The 25248-nt window shown below is 52.8% G+C and overlaps 2 protein-coding genes across 4 annotated transcripts in view; both read left to right on the forward strand.

The window, feature by feature from the left end:
- Window positions 1-3396, forward strand: part of PRKRIP1 (PRKR interacting protein 1) — a 31186-nt gene extending 27790 nt beyond the window's left edge. Inside the window, exon 6 of the mRNA XM_019752823.3 lies at window positions 2955-3396. Within this exon, the coding sequence (XP_019608382.1) occupies window positions 2955-3052 (98 nt within the window). The 3' untranslated portion in view covers window positions 3053-3396. The remainder of the gene's footprint in view (window positions 1-2954) is intronic.
- An 8497-nt stretch (window positions 3397-11893) lies between these two features.
- ORAI2 (ORAI calcium release-activated calcium modulator 2) lies at window positions 11894-22688 on the forward strand. 3 transcript variants are annotated; one of them, XM_019752808.3, is made up of 3 exons: window positions 11894-12037; window positions 15367-15654; window positions 19518-22688. In XM_019752808.3, the coding sequence occupies exons 2-3, from the start codon at window positions 15430-15432 to the stop codon at window positions 20055-20057; spliced, it is 765 nt and encodes a 254-aa protein (XP_019608367.1). In that variant the 5' UTR covers window positions 11894-12037; window positions 15367-15429; the 3' UTR covers window positions 20058-22688. The 3 variants fall into 3 exon arrangements, with proteins under 3 accessions (XP_019608367.1, XP_019608369.1, XP_074184501.1); XM_019752810.3 differs by having other exon boundaries at window positions 11897-12037; window positions 15417-15654; XM_074328400.2 differs by lacking the exon at window positions 11894-12037 and adding an exon at window positions 14526-14633 and having other exon boundaries at window positions 15417-15654.
- The last annotated feature ends 2560 nt before the right edge of the window (window positions 22689-25248 follow it).

Genomic DNA, 25248 nt, shown 5'->3' on the forward strand with positions numbered 1-25248 from the left:
CGGTTGGATTCATATGTCACATTTTGCATTTCATTTTGGGATCCCTGACGTCCTAAAATTTGCATACATCAAGGTTTATTCTTTGTGCTGTGAAGTTACATGAATATTGACAAATGCGTAGTGTTATGTACTCACCATTACAATATTATTTAGACTAGGCTCACTGCCTTAAAAAAAAGAATCCCCTGTGCTTCACCTGTTCAACCTCCTCCCCACTCCCAATCCCTGGCAACCCCTGATCTGTTTACCATCCCTACAGTTCTGCCTTTTCCATGGTGTCATTTGGTTGGAATCATGTAGGATGTAGTTTTTTCAGGCTGGCTTCCTCCTTCACTTAACAGAATGCATTTAAGATCCATCTGTGTCCTTGTGTGGCTCTACAGCTCGTTCGTTTTTGTTACAGAACAGTATTCTGTCACATGGATGGACCACGGTTTGTTTATCCATTCACCTATCAAAGGACATCTGGGTTGTGTCTAGTTTTTGGTGACTCTGAATAAAGCTGCTACAAACATTTTCTGTGATGCTTTTTGTATCGGTACAAGTTTTCAGGTCTGTTGAGTATATTCAGGTGATTGTTGGATCATATGATGCGACTATATTTAGCTTTGTAATAAACTCAACTATCTTCCAAGGGGGTCGTACATTTTGCATTTCCATCACCAAGGAATGAGAGTTTCTCTTGCTCCACATCCTTGCCAGCGGTTGGTGTTGTGAATTTTTTAAATTTTAGCCATGTCTTGTTTTAATTTTAAATTCTTATGTCCTCAACCTTAAGCATAGGTGTAATAAACACTTTACTTATTATTTATTTATGTTGAAGAAATGAACGGTTGAAATAATTTTGTGGAATCCCCGAATGACCTGAACGTGCCTCAGATTCCAAGGTCTCTCCTGTGAGGTGCTCTCAGGCCCTGGCAGCACGTTTCCCACACGGGAACCAAGTGTATGTACTGTTAAGTGAGGTACTGTGTCTTCAGGGGCTTCTCAGTCACAGGGAATGTTTTGAGCCCTCCTCTGTTAATCAGCATCTCAGCATCCAAAACACCCTGTTTCACAAATATCCAATATTTTACTGTTCCATTAAGATCAGAATTAAAGATCAAATCCTACGCTCTTGTCCTGCTGTGTTCAGACCTATGTGGGAGTGGTTCTTGGCAGATAGAATGTGCTAACTTACGGAACAAAACAAAAATAATGAGCAGTGTCAGCCTTGTAGCCCAGTCTAGAACAGAGCTCCCCAGCTGGCATATGGTGACGGGCTGCAAGTGGCAAGGCCCTGATCCCCTCGGCCTTCAGGCTGGAGCCTGAGTGCCCGAGGCCTTGGCCCAGCTGCCCCATGTGCCATAGAAATACTGTCCTTTTCCACACATGCCATGACGTGAAAGCGTGGGGAGTGCTGCCCTGAGTCCAGGGAGCTCGGAGCTCGGTTTTTGATCCCTTTCTGGTTTTTCCCTCGATTTCTCCATAGTATGCCCTTTTTCTTTATTGTGGTAAAATACACATAATAGAATTCACCATTGTAAGTGTACAGTTCAGTGGTGTTGAACACATTCAGATTGTTGTGCCACCATCCATCCCCATAGCTCTTCATCTTGCAAAATGGAAACTATACCTGTTAAACAATAACTTCCCACTCCCCTCTGCCAGCTCCCGGCAAGCACCACTTTACTTTCTGTCTATGATTTTGACTCTTTTAAGTACCTCATATAAGAGGAATCATAGAGTATTTGTCTTTCTGTGACTTGCCCGTCACACTCAGCGTAATATCCTCAAGGTTCATCCATGTTGCAGCAAGTGTCAGAATTTCCTTCCTTTTTAAGGCCAAATAATATTGAATTATATGGATAGACTACATTTTGTTTATCTGTTCAGTATGCTCGCCTCACTCATGTCTCCAGCTTGCTTTTCTTTTGCCTGAGTTTCCATAGGCATTTCTGCAGGCAAGACAGGCAGATGCCTGGAGAGTCAAATAGCCCAGGTTTGAATCCTGGGTCCTTGTTTTCCTAGCACATTACTTAACCTCTCTGAGCTTTATTCCTCATCTGTAAAGTGGATGTATGGTAGTGGTACTTACCTCATAGACGACTGTTAGAGTTAAACAGGACGGTGAAGACCGGAACCTGGAACACATAGGTGTTCAGCAAGCTCTTTGACCCTGTGAGGGCAGCAGGAGCAAAGCTCTGGGTGCCTGTGGGCTCTGGGGGTGCCCGCGCATCAGGAGGGAGGAGAAACCAATGGGCCTAGGTGAGCCCCACCGCCTGCACATGGCCTCCTGGGGTAGCCTGGGAGCTGAAGGACTGCTGCTGCTTCTGGGCTCTGGCTCTGCCGTGGTCCAGCTCTCACCCACCGCCTGTCCCCAAGAAGAGGGAGAAGTTGCAAACCAGTTGTCTTTATGCTCTGCTTTTGGCAGCTCAGGCACTGTGGGTACAGGCAGTCATGCCAGGGAAAACGCTGGAACTCAGAGCTGCACTCACAGTGGGTCTGTGGGAAGAGCCGGGAAGCCGGCATGTTTGTTGTGGGCAGAGCCCTCTGCTACAGTATTTGAAACTCCTTCTGCAGACTGCAGCGTGAGAGCTTGAGCCATCGGCAGCAGCGCTGTCAGTGTTAAATGTTAAACGGCTGCCTGGCTAGGGGGTTGTCCTGCCAGGATGGCAGTGAGCAGCATATGCAAGCAGTGGGGCTCAATCTGTGGGGTGTCAGGCTCTTGGGGGTGCTGCTGGACACGGGGATGAGGTCCACCCGCAGGCAGTGGTAGGGCAGCTCTGTGACCAATGCTTCATACCGGGGGCGTGGCGCTGGGGACTGATGAATGGGGACCTCGTGTGGCTCCTCGCTGCCTGTGTAGGAACAGCCAATTCCACTGTTTCCTCAGTACCCCACCTTTTCTAAAGCGCCCCTTGATTCTCTGAGTGAATTTGCATGTCTCTAATCTGGGTGTCGTGCGATTACAGGATCCAGTCAGTCCCGGGAGCAGCCGTCCAGCAGCTCTGAGGAGGCGTCTGGGACGGAGGAAGAGGAGGAGGAGCCCAGCTTCCTCACGGGGCGGTGACAGTGTGGGGCCCAGCGCCCCAGAAAACCCTCCACCCCGCCCGAGGGGAAAGGAGGCTGTTTCCACTCACTTTCTCTCCCAAGGCCTCGCTGGAGAGAAGCACATGGGAAGCCATCTAACTGCTCACAGCCCTGCCTGTCGCAGGACTCCGAGCCTGCGGCACAGACCACCAGTTCCTGGACACTCAGGGACGTTGCTGAGCAGCGTCCATTCATTTTCCTGCCAAAGGGGAGAGATGTATAACCGCCTGCCCCTCATGCCTGTTCTCACATATTTTGAGTGATGAGTTTGGGGCTGGTTTCTGTGAAAGGAATGTGTATTTAGTAAAAAACAGAAAAACTGTAGGTTTTGTTTGGACCTGTGAAATGTGAAAGCTATAGGGGAGGCTGTGAAATGAGGTGACGGGCCTGTTCCCAGATTCACTGAGGGAAATGGTTTTGGTTCTGGGCCTGACTTCCATTTCCTTCAGCTGAGGGTGCAGACTGCACCTCAGAACATATACTCCTGCCCAGCAGCTCCCAGTACACCATGTGTTTTGGGAAGCCTTGGGCATGTCCAAAGGGAGGGGGCCGGCCCGGTGGCTTAGGTGGTTGGAGCACCATGCTCCTAACACGGAGGTCGCAGGTTCGATTCCCACATGGGCCAGTGTGGGCCAGTGAGCTGCACCCTCTACAGCTAAGACTGGCGGGGGAGGGGGGCAGGGGGCAAGGCTCATAACACCAGCATGGGCCAGGGAGCTGTGTCCTACACAACTAGACTGAGAAACAACGGCTTGAACTGGAGTGGGGGGCGGGGAATAAGGGGAAGGAAAAAAACAAAAAAACAAAACATGGGAAGGGAGATGTGGGACGTAACGGGGGAGGGGCTGGGCCAAGGGAACTGATGCCTGAAAAGAGCTTTTGGGAAAAGAATTAGACTAGAAAAAGAAGCAGGTAGAGAATGTGGGCTGGGGTGAACAGAATAGAGGGCATGGGGAATCCTAACGGGACTGGCAGGGAGGGGGACCCATTGGCCAAAAGCTGCTTTTTCATCCTGAGGTCAAAGGGAATCTAAACAGAAAATGGGAGGTTGCCTTTTAGGCAACAGGAAGGAAAGAGGTGGTTTCTGATTAGAAACTTTTACTCACTTTTTGGATTATTTATCTCCAACTCCAAGTTTCTAAAAATATTTTGTGCCTTTTATGGAGTTTGATAGGATTAAGGAAATCATGGTTTTGAGTGAAGGGAAACAAGAAACGTTTTACTCTTCTTGCACTTTGTAGTATTGATTTCCCTGGCCCCGCTCTGAGCCAGGTACCTGTGGTGACTTCTGTCCTTTCAGGAATTCCTGAATTCAGCAGTTCAGGAATTTTTCTTTCCCAGGAAGCTGAAATGGAAAGTCAGCCCTAATAAATTAGCACACACCCTGGCCATACGTTTTGAAACCTGTGTTTCTCTTTGGTCAGGGACTGGCTGGTTATTTGTGTTGTGTTTTTTTGTTCCCCTGCATTTGACCTGTTGGTTTCTTTATCTCCCCCCAGACTGTGTGTCACAGCTCTTGAGTCTGCAGCCTGGATCTCGTGGGTGTTGTCTTGCACTGGAGACGGGAGGGTATCAGAGTGGAGCCTGAAGACCTGGGTTCGAGCCCTGACCCTACCTCTGATGAGACAGGAAACTCCGAATGAGTCACTTCCTGCCTCTGCCCAGTGCACCTGACCAAGAGCTTAGTGAGATGTGTGTTGGACAAGTGAGCAGAAGACTAAACAAATAGGATACCAGGCAGGGTGTTTTACATCTTTACTAGATTTCAGAAGGTGATGTTTCGGTAGGAAATGTCCTCTGGCAGTTTCTGAGTTTTTAAGGGGTCCTCAATACCTTAGGTTGGATGAGTCTCAGTCTTTCTTCTTCCAGGTATTGTTTATTTGGGAAAGAGAAACAATTAGGTGTCATCAATGAGAAGTGAGTGGATGATACTGAAAGGACCCCCTCCCCTCAAAAAAGCCATGATTAGGGGAAAATCATTAAATAATGCCCTTATTGATTAGCTCGTGAGTAAGGAGAGATCTAAATGGAAAAACAAAGGTATGCATAACTTGTCTCATGTAAGAGTTCTTTTTTACTAGGTAAGTTAGGCCTTTGTTCACTCATTCACCAAATGTTTAAAGAGCACTCAGTGACAGCCCTATGTCAGGCCGAGTTATTTGTGTTAAAATACTCTTTACCCTTTAATTAGCTGCCCCATATAGATTTACCAGAGGTCTGGAAACTTGCCCAAGTCACCCAGCAAGTAAGTGGTGGAGCTGGCCTTTGAACCTGGGTAGTGCAACTCCAGGATGCATCAGCCCCGTCCTGCTCTGGGGAAGAAACTTGCCCAGACCTGGAGGGGGGAGGGGTTCCTAAGGGCTGCACCTCCTTTAATAAGCCCCCTGGAGCATTTGTGTGTATAATAATATGATAGTATGTCATAATATGTCATAGTTTTAAATACAATTGATCCTCACTTTTCACAAGTTCTGTGTTTGTGAATTCACTAAAATTTATTTGTAACCCCAAAATTAACACTGGTGATTTTGCGGTCATTTGCAGACATGCGCAGAGTAGCAAAAATTTGAGTTGCCTGATGCACACGTTCCCAGCTGAGGTGAGACACGGTGATGCTCTGCCTTCTTGTTTCAGCTCAAACTTTTCTATGTAATGACAGGGTTTTTGCATTTTTTGCTTTCTGTTGGTGATTTCTGTTTAAAATGGCCCCCAAGTGTAGTGCCAAAGTGCCGTCTAATAGTGTTCTTAAGTGCAAGAAGGCGGTGGTGAGCCTGAGAAAAGCTTCATTCAGGCATGAGTTACAGTGCTGTTGGCTGAGAGTCCAGCGTTCATGAGTCCATAATACCTATTTATTAACAAAGGTGTCTCAAAACAGAAACACATAAAACAAGGTTATGTATCGATCAGCAGATGTGACCTGACGTTGAGAGCTCATGGGAAGCCAGCCCTGTATTTCCCTGGTGGTTTGGTATTCCCTACGTCAGTGTTCTGGGCGACTGTGGAGGACAGAACATACCGGGAATAATGAGAATCAGTCAGAGAGGAAGTGAGCTGCGTGCACAAGCCTGGACTTACAGAGATGTCTTTCCTAAAGCGAGGAACTGTCGGGTATGGCTGTATCTCCCCAGGAGAATCAGGCCGCTGGACTGAGGAGTCCCGCCTGGAATGTAGGACCACAGATAGCACGTGGGAACCCAGCACTCCCCACCATCCTTAGGTCTTCCCTAGTATAATCATGGTCCCACTTTCTAAAGAGCACTTTTGCATGTCCTCTCTCCTTAGCCCCACCCCAGCAAGTTACTGTGTCCCAGAGCAGGGAGAAAGCAGAAGCTTCAGGCCAAACCCTCGTGCCCCCTCCCCCCCTGCATCCAGCAGCCAGAGGCATCCGGGCCAGTGCGCCCTGCTTTCCCTCTCGGTACAGTGCAGAGCTCCCCTCCGGTTTCCTGATCTGGCCTCTCCCATCAGGAAGCGGCGCTGGGGTCTCCGTGGTGAAACAACAGAAGCCCTTGTGTCGTCCTCCGTCACGCATTTCTCCTCCCTTGTCAGCCACATGCCCCGGGAGCTCTCTGTGCTCACTCCCACCTCTGCCCTCACCCCTCTCCCAGTAGCATCATCGCCATCACTCCGTGAAGTCCTCCTCTCACCAACTCCAGCCCCTTCGTGGCCTTCATACAATTTTGCACACTCCTCTCAGCATTCCTGACAGTACTGCCTCCGGCTTTCTGTCCTTCCCTTGCTTGCTTCTCTGGGGGGACTCAGCGCTGTCATCTGTCGACACTCAGGCCAAGATCTTATCTAGTCCATGGCTTTAAATACCGTCCTCACTGATGCCTTCTTCTGGGTTTGTGGATTCAACTTCCCTTTGGAGCCTCAGACTCTGCCTGCCTACCACCTCCCGTTGGATGTCTAATGGGCACCGTGCCCTTTAAGAAAAACAAGCTTTTCACCCCCTAAGCACATTCCTCCACCATCTTCCCGCCCAGGTAAGTTGCTCAAGCCCCTGACGTGGGAATCAGGGTCCTTCTTGGTTCCTGTTTTTTTCTCAGCCCCTCCCCACACCCCTTCATCAGCAGGTCCTACACCTGCTCACTCTCATCTCTGCCCATTCACCCCCGGCCACACCACACCACCAGCATCGCTAGCTTGGATGGGTGCCAGGGGCTTTTTCTCCTTATGCCCACCCCCCAGAAACAAATCTGTTCTCCACGCAGCAGCCGTGATCTTACAAAGTAGAAACCAGATCTTGTCACCCCTCTGTGGTAAGTCCCTAATGGCTTCCCTCACCTTTGAAATAGCTGCAAGACTGTTCATTATCTAGCCCTGCCCCTCCTTTGGTGCCCTCTTGCTCCCCACAGCCGCATGTCTGGCATGTTCCTGCCTCAGGAACTCTGCACCTGCAGGCCTCTGCTTTCCACCCACCCACCCACGACTGTTCTGTTTCCTTTTCTTCCATAGTGCCCATCACTGTTTCCTCTGCCACACCAGCACCCCCTACACCCCAGACTTACCTCTGAGCTCCGTAAGCACGAGGACCTGCTTGTCCTGCTCTGTGCCACACCCCTAGTGCCAGCACAGTGCTTGGGACAAAACAGATGCTCAATGAATGTCAGTTAGGTGACGGTCCAAGTCCCAGCGACTGAAAGCTGTTCATGCCCGAAACACTGCTTCTGTGGCAGGAAGAACTAAGTAGACAGATGCAGTTAGTTACGTTCGTTGGAGACGGCTAAAATGATGCCCACTGTGCAGCAGTGCCAGCCGAGGACCTGCCTAAAAACTCCAGACGCCCTGCTCACACCCCAGACTCCAATTCAAAACTGTTCAGGCCCAAAATAGGCATTTGAAACAAGTACCCCAGGAGATTACAGATCCCCCTGCCCCGTACCTTGAGAAACACTGGTTTGGAGCATATTAAATACCATTACTATTTTATTTATTTTATTTTATTTTTTAAATATTTTATTGGGGAAGGGGAACAGGACTTTATTGGGGAACAATGTGTAATTCCAGGACTTTTTTCAAGTCAAGTTGTTGTCCTTTCCGTCTTAGTTGTGGAGGGCGCAGCTCAGCTCCAGGTCCAGTTGCCATTGTTAGTTGCAGGGGGCGCTGCCCACCATCCCTTGTGGGACTCGAGGAATCGAACCAGCAGCCTTGTGGTTGAGAGCCCACTGGCCCATGTGGGAATCGAACCAGCAGCCTTCGGCCGGCGTTAGGAGCACAGAGTTCCAACCTCCTGAGCCACCGGGCCGGCCCACCATTACTATTTTAAATTCACTTCTCTGCTTCCAACATTTATCTTTTGGAAAAAACAAATTATTAAACTGAGTTAGAGGGGTGATGTGCTATTGTGCCGTTGGAAGCAGGACTAGAACTAAGTCTGGTTTCCAGCTACATGGAACATGAACTGCGTGGAAATGTTTCCTTTGGAGTCATCATCGGAAAACATGTTTTCTCCTCCACTTCGGAAGCTAATTTGTTTATTAGTAGTCACACTTGACTAAGCGGGCTACAATTACCGTACGTTAACATCTCTCAATATTGAGAGCACCCTTAGAAATTAACCAGGGCAAGTCCCACGAGGCAGTATTCAGCTTTCTGTAGCAGATGTTTATTGAACACCAACTAAGTGCTAAAGCCAAAGGATTCGTAAGTACACTTTGCAAGGCAATGAGGATGATGGTGAGCAAGACACCGACAGCCGTTGCCTTCAGGGAGCTCCAGGTCTGATCAGGGACAAACAAAAGGGCCAGTTCTGTGTCGCATGGGATGCTGTGTGGGCATGTGACCCAGGCCTCCAGCATGTGGGAGGGCTGAGCTGAGCTCGTGGGTAGCTCAGTCATGCACGGCTGCTAAGCAAGCAAGCTGAGGAGGGAGCAGATGTCCTGCTGTGGCCTCAAAATCACGTTAAGGGGACTGGAATGGGGAGACACGAGGGGGGATTTTCACTTTGTGGTGTATAGATTGGAAGAGGCTCTTGCAGATCGGAGGTGATGATGGCCTGAATTAGTACAGAGGCCAGTGGGGACAGAGAATTGGGGGAGATTCCAGAAACTTTAGGCGGGAGAATTCGCAGGAGTTGGGAGGGGAATCAGGAATGACACCAGATCTCCAGTGGGTGGATGGTGGAACAGCCTGAGACGGGTGGTCAGGAGGTGGAGCAGGTATGTGAGGGAAAGATGATGAATTCTGCTGTGGGCATGAAGTTTGGAGCATGCCCTGCCAGGCTGGGACTAGATCAGGGCTGGCGGCAGTGATCTGGGATTCATCAAGCTCCTGAAACAAGGGCAGCGGGTGAGACCAGTCAGGAAGAAGTGGATAGGGGGACCCAGATAGAACCCTGAGAAACACCGCATCTAGGGGACAGCAGAGGAACCTGCCACCCAGGGGTGGGGAGTCAGGTGGGGTCACCAGAAGTGTTTCTAGATGGAAGGAGGGGTACCCTATGAGACAAGGTAATGCCTGAAATATCTTCCGGATGTAGCAATACATCCGGAATGTCAGTGGACTGCAGAGGGCCGAGGAGGAAATGAAGTGATGACAACTCTCTTATGAAATTTGATGTGACGTGGGGGAAGACGGTGACAGGAGATGGGCTGAGAGGGGAAAGGTGGGTCTCAGCAGGGTCAAGGAAGAGAGGTGGTGGATTGAGAAGTGAGTGAGAAAAGGCCAGAAAGACATCCGAATTTAAGATTCCACGGAGGGCGGTTAAGGGCTAGGCCACAGGAATGGATGGCCAAGGGGACAAGTAGCGTGTTGGGGACTATACACTGTCCATGCCAGCTGTGTGGCCATCCTGGGTAAGACCTGGGGTGGAGAGGGAAGCAGGGACCGCAGTCTTCACTGAATGAAGGGGCCTGTGCTGATGAGGAAGACCAGCAGGTGGTGGCCCCCTGGGATGTGCCTCAAAGAATTGGTCTTTTTCAAGTGTGGGGTAGCTGAGGCCTTGGGGGAGGAAGCAGCTTGCTAAGGTCAACCAACTAGGGCAATAACAGCCCAAACTGCAGCCCGGACATCCGCTGGGTGGCTGGTACAATACTTGTGGACCTTTACCTGAACCTCCTTCCTCTCCATGTAACTCCCACTCAACTACCTGGGCACTCGAGGGGACCCTCCCACCCTCGGGGCTGTGATCATTCCCTCTCTCCTTTCAACATGGTGTTGTCCCCTTCCTCAGTCTTCTGTGAGGGGACGAAGGGGTGGAGCCATTTTCTGTGGTAGGAAGGAAACTAGCTCTGAAAAGCACTGGCAATTATGACACATTTTGCTTCTGTCCAGACTCGCTGGATAAATACGCTTGGGGTGGAGGCATGGCCAACTGGCATAGGAAGCTTCGTAAAGGACGTGCACTCAGGCATCCAGGCTGAGAGCTCAACAAGTAAATGACTCGGTTGCTGAAAGAATTTTCATCTATGATGCAACTACTGTATTTTCCAGTGTTTTTCTTCCTGTTTTCCAGGTCATTTTACAAAGAGCTTGAGGTTTGAAAGCCACTGTACGATTGCTTTTTGAGGATTTTGCCCCCTGCAATTCAAATGATCCCTGTCCTGTAGCCATGGGGGCCAGGCAGTCATCAGACCCAGGGATTTTCCTGTAACCTTTGTTAGGGCAGTAACCAGAAGGGGAACTGGCTTAGTCTGTTTTGTAAGTGTCCTCCTAGATCAAGGTATCATTTATTTTTTTCATTTTTTATGAGTTTATTTGAGCCAAACTGATGACATGTATCAAGGAGCAAAATTTCAAACGCTCTGTAACAGGTATCCTGTTTGGATAAATATATCCCGGTTCATGCTGCTCTGACAGATGGAAAAAGCCTATGTAGGGCAGGCAGGAAGGATTGAGGGGCCTTCCGGGACAGCGGGCTGATATGAACCCATCTCGCCTCGCAGTGAATCATTCATGTGCACTTCCTGAAAAGAATGTTTCTGTTTGAATATCTCGGTTGTAATAAAACCGGAGAGTTCACCACTGCTGAGGTTCCCAGCAGCAGCGCGTAGAAGCGCCCGAGGCACCGCCGCAAGACTAACCGCAGGCGCCTAGCCGTCACTAGAACACTTCAGGGTTAGGATGCCGAGCGAGCGGCTCCCGCATTAGGTCCCCGCGGGGCCTCGGAGTCGGGGGTGCGCTTTGGATAGCCACCTGACAGCTCCGGCTCGCGCTCGGCGTACTGCCACGGTCCACCAGGTGAACTCGGGCGTAGCCACCTGGGCCCTTTCCAAACAGTGCCCTTTCACCCCTTTCCCCACACTCCCCACCCTAACTCCCGGCCGCGCTGCGGTCTGATAACGGGATCTCTGTTCCCTTTCCCTGCAGGGTGCGCCCTTTTGGCCTCTTCGCAGCCCTCCACACGGCCAGTGACGGGTCCTGGGCATACCCCGGAGCTCACCCTGGGATCCCCATGCTCCCATTCTGCGCTCAGACCCACACACCTGGGGTCGGGCAGGGCCCAACCTGCCCGGACTTCCTGGCCAGACCCAGGGCGGCCGAGCGGCCGGCTGGGGCGCGGGAGAGCGAGGGATGCCCGGGCTTCCGGCTCGCCTCGCCGCCGTCGCGCCAATCCCTGTCCACTGCTACCCGCGGCGCGCCCGGGGACAGGAGAGATGTGCACCTTCCGAGGGCCCTCGCGCCGGGGCGGGAGCGGGGGTCCATGCGGCAGAGTCCACCGCTGCCGCCCAGGAGGGGCCGCGAGCCCCGCCGCTCCGGGCCTGCCAGGTCACGTGGCCTGCAGCGCCCCCGCGAGCAGGTCACGTGACAGCAGCGCTCCGTTGCCTTGGCAGCGGCTGCGGCGGCCGGCGGGGGTGGGGCAGCCGGTGGAGGCGGGGCTGAGGGGGGACCCCGCGGGACTAGCGGAAGGAGGGAGGGGGCCGCGCTTGGTGCCCGGGCCGGGCCATAGGGCCACACGGCCACGCTAGCGCCGCCGGCTGCGAGTCCACGCCGGAGCCGAGCCGGGCCAGGCAGGCAGAGAAGCTCGGTGAGTGCGCGTTGCTGGGGGTCTGGCGGGGGCAGGCGGGTCCCCGCCCGGTCGGCTGGACCGGAATTGCACCGGGAGGCTCGACAGGAAAAGGGACAGGCTTTCTCCTGGGCAGGCTCGGGATGGGACGGCTGCAGGCTTGGGGGGCGGCCAGGTGATCTCCCGGCGGCGTGTGTCGCGGAGAGGACTGAGAGGTCCCGGGCGCGGGCCGATTCCAGGTGCTGCTGCCGCTGAGGCTTCCCTGGGGGAGGGACAGAGAAGCAGGTGGACGCCTCTGCGAGACCCCTGTAGGTGCTGCTGGGGCCGCGCCCTGCGCGGGTGTGACAAAGACAGAATCAGAAGCAGATGATTGTGCGTGGTACTCGCCATTGTTCGCGCCCCAGATGCTTAAAGGAAGTTATGACAGGCAAACCCCAAGCCAACACCCTGGATGTGTTCCAGACAGGCCTGCCAAGGAGGGTAGCTAATCTGGAGAGAGTTCCCATTAGTGTACCAGACCTCCTTTCTCTGACTGCTCCTTAAATAGAAAAAAAAAAACCCACAAGGTTCTGCCGGGAGAGCATCCTTTGGAGCCTCTGCCACCTGACAGAAATGTCGGGCTCCATCTTGCCCCATCCCACCCCCGAATTGAGTGTGAGGACCAGACTGCCCCTCCGGGGGCAGGGGAGGAGGCCTGGAAGAAACAAGGTAGGACGCTGGGGCTGGCAGGGTTAGGATGGATTTAATTAGGTCTGGGCTGCTCCCTCTGCAGGAAGTGTCTTCTCTATCTTCAGGACTCAGTCTCCAAGCAGACAGACAGCCCTTCCTTCCCACCCCTCCCACTCTGAGGATGTTTGCAGCGCCGCTGGGACTGCTATGGCCACTCCGGGAGTCCACAGTCAGACCGCACTGCCCCTGGAAGTCTCCATCTCCACTCTCCAACTTGAGCCCATCCCCTGCTCACTGATGGCCCCAGGACTTCCCTCTTCTTCACCCCATACATGCCTTTGTCTTTTTGGAGGCCACTAGGCTATCCTGCCCTTGCGAATCAGCCAGCCGTTGCTTTGGGCACGTAGACCAGACTGACCCTAGATTGCTCCCCTCACCAACTCCTTCCATGCCCCACGGCTTGGCTGCCCCATCCCCCATTTCCTTGATCCCCTCTGCAGCCAGCCTTCCTGCCTTGTCTCTTAGAACCCTCCCATGTGAGCAGTATCTTGTTTTTGCAGAAGGATCCCTCTTTGCCAATACTGCGTTTACCTCCTATCTCCTGTCCCCTATCCTTGCTCCGTAGCAGGGTCCTTCTCCCTGCCCCAAAGCTGAGGCACCCAGCCCCTCTCCTCTGCTCCCTGGCCCTCACACCTCCTCCACTAAAGTAGCACTTAGCTTATTGGATGAGAATCACCCCCTTATCTTGCTCCCACTGGGCACAGGAACTCACAGGAGCCTCATCTCTTTCATCTTTGATACCTAAGTACCAAATGTTGTCTTCCCTTGGGGCCCAGTAAGCAATCTCTGGGATGCAGGGATGGAGGATGGACAGACAGACAATCTGGGGCGGAGAGGGGGGGCAAAGGTTGTGCCTTTCATCCCTCCATATGCAGTTCACTGCCTTCATCAGACCTACAGGCCCACTTCTGTTACATGTGGAAAAAAGAAAAAGTGCATTTCCAAATGATGTCATTCTAAATTATTTGGCGCTAATCAACAGATGGGTTACTGAGCAACATTCTTCTGAATTCTCCCCCAGGAAAGGGACCTGCCAGTGACTGGCTGCAGACATGGGCAAAGGGGCAGTGACCAAGGCTTCCAAGTCAGCATTCCTATAAGTAATCTAGTAATTGGCATCCCTGGCAGTAATAGAAGAGCACAGAACTGTTCCCGGGGTCCTACTGGCCAATAAAAGCTGTGAACAAAGAGGAAGGAGCCCCAAAACAGAGCTCTTATCACTTCCCAGACCTTCCCATAGAACCATTTTAGATGTTGGCATAGATGGATCAGGTTTGGGGCGTTTCCTCAGCCGCTGACCCTGGTAAACACCCCTGACCCCAGCCATGCTCCCAGAAACCCTGATCTGTTTCTAATAGTCATAAGTAGGCTTTTCATGGGGCCTATTCCAGCCTGAAGGAGCAAGTTAATATCTGATGTCAACTGAGCTCAGTTGTCCCTATGCCCTTGAAGCCCGTCTTGCAGATTAATTAGTGCTGATCCCAGCGTGCTGCCACAGGGGCCCGCCCCTTGGGCCACATGAAACTGCCAATCCCTATTTGGATTAGTGGACATTTGTGTTTAAATTCACAAATCTCAACATATCAGTCTTTCTGATCTTCGTTCCGTGTTATTGTCACACCAGATGTCTACCTGGGATGACTCCAAGGGTCTCCAGTCTCCATTTCTCTGTAAAACATGGTCATGTCAGTTGGTGGATTCAGTTTTTCATTTTGCCAAAGGTTTCCATTGCAGCCTGGGTGTGGCTTTACGTCATGTATATAAACCAAATATTTTTTAGGGTCAACCATGCTGATGAAAATTTAAGTTGGATTTGAGAAACAAGAAGCTGCCTGGAAGTTTGTGTTTCATGGCTGACATCCGGACATTGAAAGGCAGTTCAGCGTCTGTAGGTCCATTATCTTGTTGAAGCGCCCTGGAGGGGAGGGATGTCCCGGTTTGAAGAGGAGCGAGGTCAGCAAGGTCAGGTGTCATGCTCAGAATCCCAGTTGAGTCGAATCCAGGCGTGGTAACTTGAGGTCCTAGGATCTTTCTAAATGTTATAGCTCCCTACTCCCTGAAGATACCGTGTTTCCCCGAAAATAAGACCTAACCGGAAAATAAGCCATAGCATGATTTTTCAGGATCCTCGTAATGTAAAATAAACCCTACCGTATTTCCCTGAAAATAAGATCGGGTCTTATATTAATTTTTGCTCCAAGAGACACATTAGGGCTTATTTTATATTAGGAGCATCCTGAAAAATCATGCTACGGCTTATTTTCCAGTTAGGTCTTATTTTCTGGGAAACACGGTAGGTAAAAATCGGAGGATCGCTTAGGTGCTCTTAGCCAACCTGGGAATTCCATTCACCCAAGAGCCACACTCAACTAGAACCCTTCTGAGCTCGGGATGGGAGGCCGGATTCCAGCTGTGCAGAGGAACAACGCTGGACACTGGTGGTCCTGGAAATGCACTCGTGACCCTCCTCTCCTGCAAATGGTCCCCACATTCTGGTGTGGGGACGGCATCAGAGACCAGAGCCCGCCACTCACGCGCCCCAGGCCCCCATGGTTCTAGTGTAGGGTGTATGCAGTGGGCCCTGGAAAAGGTTACCCTAGCTTGGATTCTGACTTTTCCAGGCCCCAGGAACCCTCTAGGATGCCTGAGTGTGCCTCTCTCCCGCCCCCAGCCTGGCTCCCATCATGAGTGCTGAGCTCAACGTGCCTATGGACCCGTCCACTCCTGCTGGCTCAGAGCCTGGCCACAAGGGCATGGATTACCGGGACTGGGTCCGCCGTAGCTACCTGGAACTGGTCACCTCCAACCACCACTCTGTGCAGGCCCTCTCCTGGAGGAAGCTGTACCTGAGCAGGGCCAAGCTGAAGGCCTCCAGCCGCACCTCCGCCCTCCTTTCAGGCTTCGCCATGGTGAGTGCAAACACTTGGTGGGAATACGGCCTGCAAATGGGCTCTGAGTGCTTCAGGGAGCGAAGCACTCCCTCTGGGCCCCACCGGCAGCCAGGATGGACCATTAGGAAGTCTCCCCATCTCTTCCAGGCGGACTGCTCTCCTGGAATCCAGGGGAGGTTGCTGGGGGATCCAGGGGAGTCCCCAAGCCTCAGATCCCACAGAAAGCCCCACTTTAACGTTCACATAAAGCATTTATCTGACAAGGAAGTTAGGGTGGTAATTAAAATAGCTTCAGGGTACACGGTTTCCTGTACCCACATCTGTCATCTTGGAGACCACCCAAGAGTTTGGAAATCTCAGGAACTTGAGTAGGAACTGTGGGATTGATTGGGGTTTGCTCAGTGTAGCCCATCCGGGGTGCAGATGCCCCCAAGGGTGGCCTCCAGGATGACGAAGCAGAGCCTCTGGCCTCACTACCGGCTGCCCAGCTGTGGCTTTTCTTCTGAGTCATCCCCCAGGACAAGAGTCCATCTCAGGCAAAACCGAGCACTCTGAGAAGAGGCACAAGCCCCCAACCCGCATCCCTTCAGGGAATTGTCCCAGAGGTCATGGATGTCAGGGAGTCAGTGAGAACGCCTGGCCCTGCGGCCTTCCCGCACTCTCTCTGTTGTATGCTCAGAGGTCCTGTTGGGCTGGAAGCAAGTTTTTTTTTAATGTAAAAATAATTGTTGTTTTTCCAGAGTCCAGAGCCTCAGTTTTCAAATTGGAAGTGCAGACAATAAAAAGCTGTCAGAGTGAGCCACTGTGGCCACTCCTGTGACGAGAGCCTGCCCGGTCATCGGTCAGGCCACCCTGGTAAAAATGACCACCCACACAGGGCATGACTTCATACAGGGGTGGGGTGGGGGAGGGCACCAAACTGAGAGGCAATAAATTTGGGTTTAGATCTGTAGTTTAAAGCAAAGGCTTATTTAGGTCTTGCATTTCCTTTTTTTAAGCATAGTTATAAACGTGTACAATTATCTGGTACACAACTTTGGTTCACAGTGTTTTCTTCCTGTAGTTTCCATCACATTCAAAAGGACAGAATATTTCTTCAAGCTTAATTTTAAGGAATGTGTGTGAGAAGTTTAAATGTCACTATTAAAATTAGAGCTTTTTTACACCACAGAAGAATTTTAGTTTTGCATTACATTTTGCTGACCTGTACTTATTATTTTTTTGACTTTGGAAAACTCGGAGAAGTCTTGCATGATGTAATGCAGTGAAACGGTTTCCCGTTCTGTGTGGGGTCCGGTCCTGGAAATCAGTTCTATCTGCAGCTGTCTTTTTAGACCCTGGTCCTCCTAACATTTGGATTTCCAAACTTAGGGCAGCTTCCCTGTTTTACCAGCCAACAAAATGCTCACCCAAGTTCAAGGCTTCGAAACCATTCAAAATTGAAAACAAGCCCTGTGAATAAAGTTATAAAACAAAGAGTGAATTCTTGAGGAGTAGTTTGAGACTCACTAGTAGGCTTCAGGGGCTGAAGTGGTCTTAGAATGAGAATACTGACCACTGAGAGACGGGATCCCTGGGTATGGGCCCTGGAGTGCTATCTGTCTGTAGCATGGCAATGGCAGTCACACTTCCCAGTAGTAATTCATTTCTTCATTTATGGAGTGTCTCCTGTGTACCAACAAGTGCTTGTTTAAATAGCCTGGGGAAACATTTCAGAAGCCACTCAGTGCCCTTGACTTCTCTTCTAGAAGGTTCCTTTCAAGGAGGCTGCCCCAGCCTAACATGCACAGGAGATTCCACCATAACAGTGAAAACTGGGAAGCAAGGGAAACAGTAGTGTGTCCACTTGATGACATTAATATACCACCAGTAAATCAGATAACTAGTCAGACTGCGGTGCAGCTTGGGAAAAAGAAGTGACCGATACAGATGTCAGATAGCATTTTTGCCATGGAAACCATAGCTGAATAAGGGCAGGGACATGGGAAAATGAAAACAGGCAGTTGGCTAGGTGGAGTCCCCGCTTTCTATTATATATTCCCTAATTAGACTTGCAAAACGGTTCCGTTGTCCAGCAACAAGCACTTATGCCTAACCTTAAGCTTATTTCTCCATGTTTATCCTGCTCCTAACATGGAGAACCAGTGACCCGAGACAACCCCTTAAGATCTTTGCATAAACACAATAAAAAATGGCCTTTTGGCCTTTTCTCCTCTTGAGGCGGAACAAAACTGCTTCCTTGTAGGCCTTTTGATCATCTTTGTTTCTTATCTTGGTGCTCTCTGTGGTTTGCAACATCCCTTTTTGGGCCTTACGCTTTGTGGTAACAAGAGCCTAGCTACCCAGGCCACAAGGGGCACTGAGAAAAGACCACCCCTCAACTCCTGTCGTATGGCTACTGTCATTTTGGAGCAATAATCACTGCTGAGCTGCTCAGCTGTGGTCCACTAGGACTGCCTGATCTTCTTTTTACCTACCAAATGTTCCGTCTCCACTGAGGGGATGAACTTCTCACTCTAAGAGGTCATAGTTGTTAGACATGAAATCTTGTTAATTTTTAAAAACAGGGATGGCTCAGATCTAGGAGGCAAAAACAGTGGTCGGAAAAGACTTCCTCTGGCTTCTTTCTGCCTTACTGACCCCTTTCTTGACCAGTCTGGTTTCCTACCTTTGGGTGCCTGAAAGAAGGCCCTTGGTGAGCCCCAGAGTCCTTGCTGGGCCTGGACTACACCCTCCAGTGGGCAGGTTCACAGTGCTGGGATGGTGAGGTGTAGGGTGCTGGGATGGAGGGAGCTATTCTGTATGGACTGGGTCTGACCTTGGGGAAGCCTGGCAGGGGCACGGGCGTGTTGCCCAGTCCATAGTTGGAAAGCCCCTTGGGGCCTGTGGTGAGCAGGTCCCGCCCACGAAGCTATCAGCCTTCACTGCTACTGAAATAAGCTGGGGCTTCTGGTTCCCTCTGTGGGTCTTTTTGTTCCTTTTATTTACAAATAATTTTTATTTTATCAGTTATTACATGCACGTAGTTTAAAAATTAAGTACAGTTGACCCTTGACCAACATGGGTTTGAACTATACGGGTCCACTTACATGTGGATTTTTGACTGCTTGGGGGGTCGACCCCCCTGCGACCCCTGTGCTGTTCAAGGGTCAGTTGTACTGCTAAGGCTTCTAATGACCCCAGCAGCCCCCGGAGGCAGCCACTGGCAGCTCTTTCAGTCTCCACATTTCTGAGTAACATTCGGAGATGCTGTTTCTTCGTTTATCCACTTTAGACATGACTTTTTGGCATCCCTTGGCATGGGCTGCTGATTCCGCTCACTGTGCCAGCCCAGCCCCCTGCCCACAGCTGCCTCTCCTCACCGCGATGTCCGTCGCCGTCTCTGGTCTTCAGAGATGCAGGCTGTCCCTCTGCCTCTTGGTCTCCACAGAGAGCTGCACCGCGCAGTCTGTGTGATGCAGTCCGGGTGTGCCAGTCACTCTGGGCACCATCAGGAGCCTCCGGTATTACTTTTTTTTTTACCTTTTGAAAGGTCAGTTTTTAGTTTTTGAAAACCACAGTTGTTTTGCAGCTAAACCACACTGCAGCCTGGCTCTTATATCAACAAGAAAGCCACATGTTCCTAGGAAAGGGGGGGCTCCTGCCCTGGCTGGTAGCTCGGCACCCCGATACACCCTAGGTTCAGTGTCTGGGAAGGCACCTGGAGGGCGACCCCACCCCACCCCGTGCTTCCTTAGTCTCTTCTGTACTGTCAGCTTTTTCCTCAGTGAGAGATTCGTTAGCTAATCAGAAAAGGCGAACAGCAAGGAGGGAGGGTGCCCTGTGCTCTGCGAGAGCCCAGAACGTGTATGCCAGCCCAGCCACGCCCTCTCGCCCTGCAGGTGGCCATGGTGGAGGTGCAGCTGGAGACTCAGTACCAGTACCCGCGGCCGCTGCTCATCGCCTTCAGCGCCTGCACCACCGTGCTGGTGGCGGTGCACCTCTTCGCCCTGCTCATCAGCACGTGCATCCTGCCCAACGTGGAGGCCGTGAGCAACATCCACAACCTCAACTCCATCAGTGAGTCGCCGCACGAGCGCATGCACCCCTACATCGAGCTGGCCTGGGGCTTCTCCACCGTGCTCGGCATCCTGCTCTTCCTGGCCGAGGTGGTGCTGCTCTGCTGGATCAAGTTCCTGCCCGTGGACGCGCGCCACCAGCCCGGCTCCGACCCCGGCCCCGGGGGTCACACGGGCTGGCAGGCCGCCCTCGTGTCCACCATCATCATGGTGCCCGTCGGCCTCATCTTCGTGGTCTTCACCATCCACTTCTACCGCTCGCTGGTGCGCCACAAAACGGAGCGGCACAACCGCGAGATCGAGGAGCTGCACAAGCTCAAGGTGCAGCTGGACGGGCACGAGCGCAGCCTGCAGGTCGTGTGAGGCTCCGCCCCCCAGGGGCTCCCGGGAGCCTGCTTCTCCGCCAAGTTCCAAGAATGTCAATTGCTCACGAGGCTGCCTACTCACTGCCAGGTAGTTCAAGACCAAAGTTTTACTCCTGTCTTAATGCTGTAAAACCTGGATCATTTTCCCTCAGAAAATGGAAATCCTTAAATGACAGACTGTTGATAAGAGCTTAGGGCAAAGAAAGGCTGAGTCCTGGGCCCTGGGGACTTCCTGAGACAGGAGACAGGGCTGCCGCCCTGTGGTCGTCTCCGAGATGTGGAACAAGTGGCCAGGGGTGCAGCGTGCCTGCTGGAGGCCCAGTCGGTAGAGCTGTGAGTTCAGAGGATTGCCTCGTGACACCTGCAGTGGGCTGCATAGCAGCCTGATGGTACCGGCCTGCTGTGATGCGGGGACTGTGGTGATTACATGGGACACAGGATTACAGCTGGGCCTGGTGCTTCCCTCCCCTGCTCTGGAGGGAGTTGGGTGGCCTGGCTTATGGGGAAAGCAGGAGCCTGGGGCACATGTCAGCCCAGCAGGTGTGGTGGGTGCTCCCGGAAGTGGCAGACTTGTCAGGGTCTGGGGGAGACTTTCAAGGGTGGAGGCCTGGCAGAGTCAGGAAGGCATGTCTGTGGGTTCCCTGTGTGAGGAGGCTATTAACTGAGGGTGCTCCAAAGCACACTGAGCTCATGTTCGTTCTTCCCAGCCAACCTGGAGCCCTAGCCACACTGACCGAGCAAGGCCCACAATCTAGAGATCTCCATCTCTTGGCCACAGAATGCCCTCGGAGCTTGAGTCAGCTACCCTTCTGGGCTGTGGCTACAGGTCAGGGGCACTCAGGCAGCAAAGTCTGCCCATCTCCCTGCTGCCCATCGTTCCAGGCAGCAGGAAAGGCGGCCTGGGGGACTTCCTGTCTTGACAAGCAGGCCTAGCCTGGGTCTGGTCTGTGGTGGTGGCCCCAGGGCCAGCCCTGGCCAAATGCAGGTCCTGCTTGTCGTGAGACAACTGTAGGGAAGCTATGACCCCATATACTCCTCCCTCCTGGGCCCCCCCAGAACTCTCAGCCGCACGCCAAGGCTCAGCTCACACATTTTCTGCCGTGCGCAGTGTGTTTTCGATAAGGGCATTTGGTAGCCCTAGCCCGTGTTCTTGAGCTGTTCACATACAGGCTACAGCTCAACTTGCATGTACTTCGAGCTGCTTTGAAAAACCATGTAGCCACCTGGAGAAGGCCTTTTCGTTTGTTTTCACAAAGCATCATTGAACTTCGTGCTCTGATGGCACTTCTGTCGACAGTCTGGTATCTGTGGGGCCTGGGTTGCCTGTATCATGAAACCCTCGCTGGCCCAGTTTGGTGTCTGGGAATGTAGCTTCCTGGTGAGACTGTAAATCTCAACATGTAACTCTGAAATGCTGAGGGGCCCTTGGGGAGCTGTGCTGAGAATCCCGTGTCAGGGTGATACTTATGGAAAGCCTGGACATTGTCCCGCCAGAGAAGTGCCCTGGTGTTTTCCAAGGGCGTGTCCCTTGCATCTTATGCAGACATTTGTTGTGACTTGCTTGCTCTATAGCGCATGGCTCCTTTCCCAGAGCCTAGTTGAAAAGGTTCATCTGCTTTGCAAAAGAATGTCAGTGTTACTGTAAGACAGTCATTTGTGTCCTGGCGGTAACAAGACAGGCTGGCTCTTCTCCTCCACTGGGAGCAGCCACCCAGCCCTTACTCTGGCCTGAGCCTGTTGAGAGGGGCCCTGCTGGTCTCACTGCTGCTGCCCACTTTCTCAGGCCACCTGGTGCCCCTGCCCCATGTGCCAGACCCATGGAGTGCCATGCTCCCCAGACTGGAAGGCACACCCCCCGGTATCAGTGGGGGCCAGTTGTTACGCCTGATCTATGAGCAGAGCTGTTGGCCTGGCCGCATCAGGTCTGACACTAGGTGCCCAATGCCAGAGCCACACAGGTAGGAAACACGCCACATACCACATTTAGACACTGGGAGAATCATGTCCTGTAACGTCTCGTTCTCTCTCCCAGAGTGCTTTCCCAGCTCTGGCCTTTCTAGAGGAATGTGGCAAAGAGATGTGGGTTTGGGGAGGACAATGGAAGATAAGCTGCAGTTGTAGCACAACTCAGCAGGGCAGCTGGGGGGAGGGGCTGGCAAATTACAGGCCAGAGGTTTGTCTTCTAGAGGTTGAACGTGACGGGAGTGTTCCAGGCGGTGGCCTCTCCGTGCTGAGGCGCCACGGCCGCCCCAGGGCCAGCGCAGGCTTACCGTATCTCCCTCCGAGCACAGCCTTCCGGTGCTCATGAAACATGCCCGCAGACACGCGGCCCTTCCGAAGTGGAACACCATCTCCCTTTAGTACCTGACCAGAAATTTCAAAACTCAAGTGTTTCTATTTTAGAAACTGTGAGGGCAGAATGTATTTTAGTGTCTTCTAGGAAGGTCTGTGGAGGATAAGACCACAGAAGCCGGAGTGGATGGAGGCTCCTCTGCAGTCCTCACCTGCCCCCGCTGATTCATTCGTTGTGCATGACACTGTGCATCGTGTGTGGTGGGCAGAACCCCCGTCCTCCACAGTTTTAAAACAGTTGCTCTGAATTGAACTGAATAAATAAGCTATGAATCACTGCCTGCTCTTGGTGGGATCCACGGGGAGCCGGTCCTTGCCTGGTGTCTGCTGCCTCCTGGATCCTGAAGCCCCTCCTGCCTCCTCCCAATTGCTGACCGCCAGCCAGTGTCCTAACAGGACCGACACACCGGGGCTCCTGCCAAGTGGGGCCCCTGAGAACCGAGCACGTCTGCCTGCTGTTTCCTTTTCCAAGCAGGGCCCTCCCTTTCCAGAACCAGCCAGGGGCAGCCCTGCGTGTAGCTGAGTGGCAGCAGAGCCATCTGGACAGGGTTGGCTTGAAGGCCTGCACGTCCTCCAGGAGGAGCCACTGAAGCTTAGTCCCGCTGGGCGTTCTCCAACCCCAGGAACCTCTGGCTCTGGGCTGAGGCCAGGTGTCCGAATGGGCAGCAGGAATGCAGATCTCTCGGCAAAGTGGCCCTTGTGAGGAAGCTCCCAGACTTTCTGTTTTATAAGTCACCTACTGAGGTACAGCCCTTTCAAGGAATTTGTCTTTTAGGAATTAGGTGTACAAAAGTGCTGCCGATACAGGGGGCCAGACGGCCACTGCAGCCCAGAGGGAGAACTCCCCAGGCCCTGGGGGCTCCAAAGGCCTGTGCTCATGGCAAGCTCCAGGCCAGCAAACTGCTATCTGTGGACCATTTTCCCGGTAAGCCCAGCAAGCCTGCTGTGGCCGGGCCCACTTACCACCCAGCTGATCTGAGCCGACTGTCCTGACTCGGATGCTCCAGAAGGTTGAGGGGTAGGGTCCACGGAGCCCTGGGGGCCCAGTGGGGCGAGGTGGGGGGAACTGAGCCGACTCCGCACTGGGCCCCTTTAGGCCCTGCAGAGTCCTTCCCAAGCCTGGCTGTCCCCGCAGGGTACTGGGGACACAGCACAGGCAGGTTCTGTGCAAGTGTCCACAGGAATAACCCAGAAGGTGCTCCCTGGACTGAGCTCAGCCCCCTCCCGCCCCCGTCCCCATCCCCGTCAGGACCAGCCTGGGCCTCACCACCCCACTCTGAGCACAAATAACCGGCCCAGGTTTCCTCATCCTTTCGAAGCAGGGCAGGCTGATGGATGGCAGCCAATCTTGACTGACTCTGCAAGGCGGTGCTTCCGTGTTAGTATGTTCCCACAGGCCCCTACCTTCGCCTAGTCTGAGGCTGCACGAGCATTAGCACAGACCACACCATCTGTACCAAAAGAATGTGCTGAATGCAGGAATGGCCACTGAAAGCACAGGGTTAAGGAGATGTCGTAGCCCTCAGGCTGCGCCTCTGGGACCAGCCCTCAGAAACACACAGGGCATGGGCCGCAGTGGTGCCCAGCAGAAGCCTGGCCAGACCCCGGCCCCATCCCAGTGGGTGGTTTGGGTGACACAGTGGACACCTGGGGCCTCAAGGACAAACTGCTCGTCACCAACTTTACTATGATGTGATGGAGTGTTTCTTAATGTGCTCTGTGGGATTATAGGAAGGGCCAACCTGTCAAACGCGGGCCAGCACTGGGTGATTCCAAGGGAAACAGGTTTCTCCACTGAGTGACTCCCCAGTCTTCACAGGCCTCGCCCTGACGAGTCTTGGGGTGCAGCGTTTCCCAAACAACCACTTCCCAGAGACCTTTATTGGTAGAGCATCAGGCAGGCTCCAGAGGTGGTGCTCTACAGCCCAGCCACTCAGGTAGAGGCTCCCCAGGGCCCTACGGAGCTGCCCACCATGCGTGCATGCCTTCTCAGCTGGAGCCCCAGCCAGGCTTGCATCTAAATGCCCGGCGTGAAGGACCCAGAGTGGGGTCTGCGAGGGCCTGGACGTCACAACAACCTGGGAAGAAGTGGTCCTCCATCCTCCTGCTCTGAGCTGACCCAGGGAGCCCACCGCCCTCCCCACTGTGCAGCTGGGCTCACTCAGCCACTAGAAGCCCACATAGCACCTCCGCTGGGGCTTCCCAGGGTTGTCCTGTCTGAGCCAGTGTCTCAGCAGCTGCAGTGCCCTTCACAGGCAGTGCACAGTGGCCAGTGTCTCCCCTAACTTGCCAGCTTTCCAGTTCCAGAGTGACTGTGAAGACCAGTGCCGACCGTGCAACTTTCCAGGCTGTGATGGGGCACTGGCCCCTCAAGTTTGGCTCCCAGCATGTGGCCGGTGAGCCAAGTATATTTTGTCCTATAAGAAGCAAGAAAGTGAGCGGGCCACGCAGGCCCAGGGACATCGCCACCTCCCTCCACCTCCACAGCATGCTCACCTGACCACAGGTGCACGGGGGCCAGCTGCTCATCCAGGTGAGCACCCCATCGCTCTGGCACCAGGTGAACCACCTGGGAGCTTTGGAGACATTTCCTACTTTTTAACACATGTGGGTAGGGGGGAGGGGGATACCAGACTCTCAGATTTCCGTGTCCTCATCATACCCCACACAGAAGCAGAATCTGACTCAGAAGCTGTCACCAGCTCTGAAAGCTGAAATCATAACCTCAAATCTTCTATCAATTCCGTTTTCTGATCCCACACGCTACCCAAATGGAGGGATTTCAGGGAGGAGTATAGGAAAACCTCACTGAGAGAGATGGATAAAGGAGAAGATGG

The sequence above is a fragment of the Rhinolophus sinicus genome, chromosome 3 (genome assembly GCF_057876585.1).
Source record: "Rhinolophus sinicus isolate RSI-liver-muscle chromosome 3, RSI-T2T, whole genome shotgun sequence".
Taxonomy (NCBI): domain Eukaryota; kingdom Metazoa; phylum Chordata; class Mammalia; order Chiroptera; family Rhinolophidae; genus Rhinolophus; species Rhinolophus sinicus.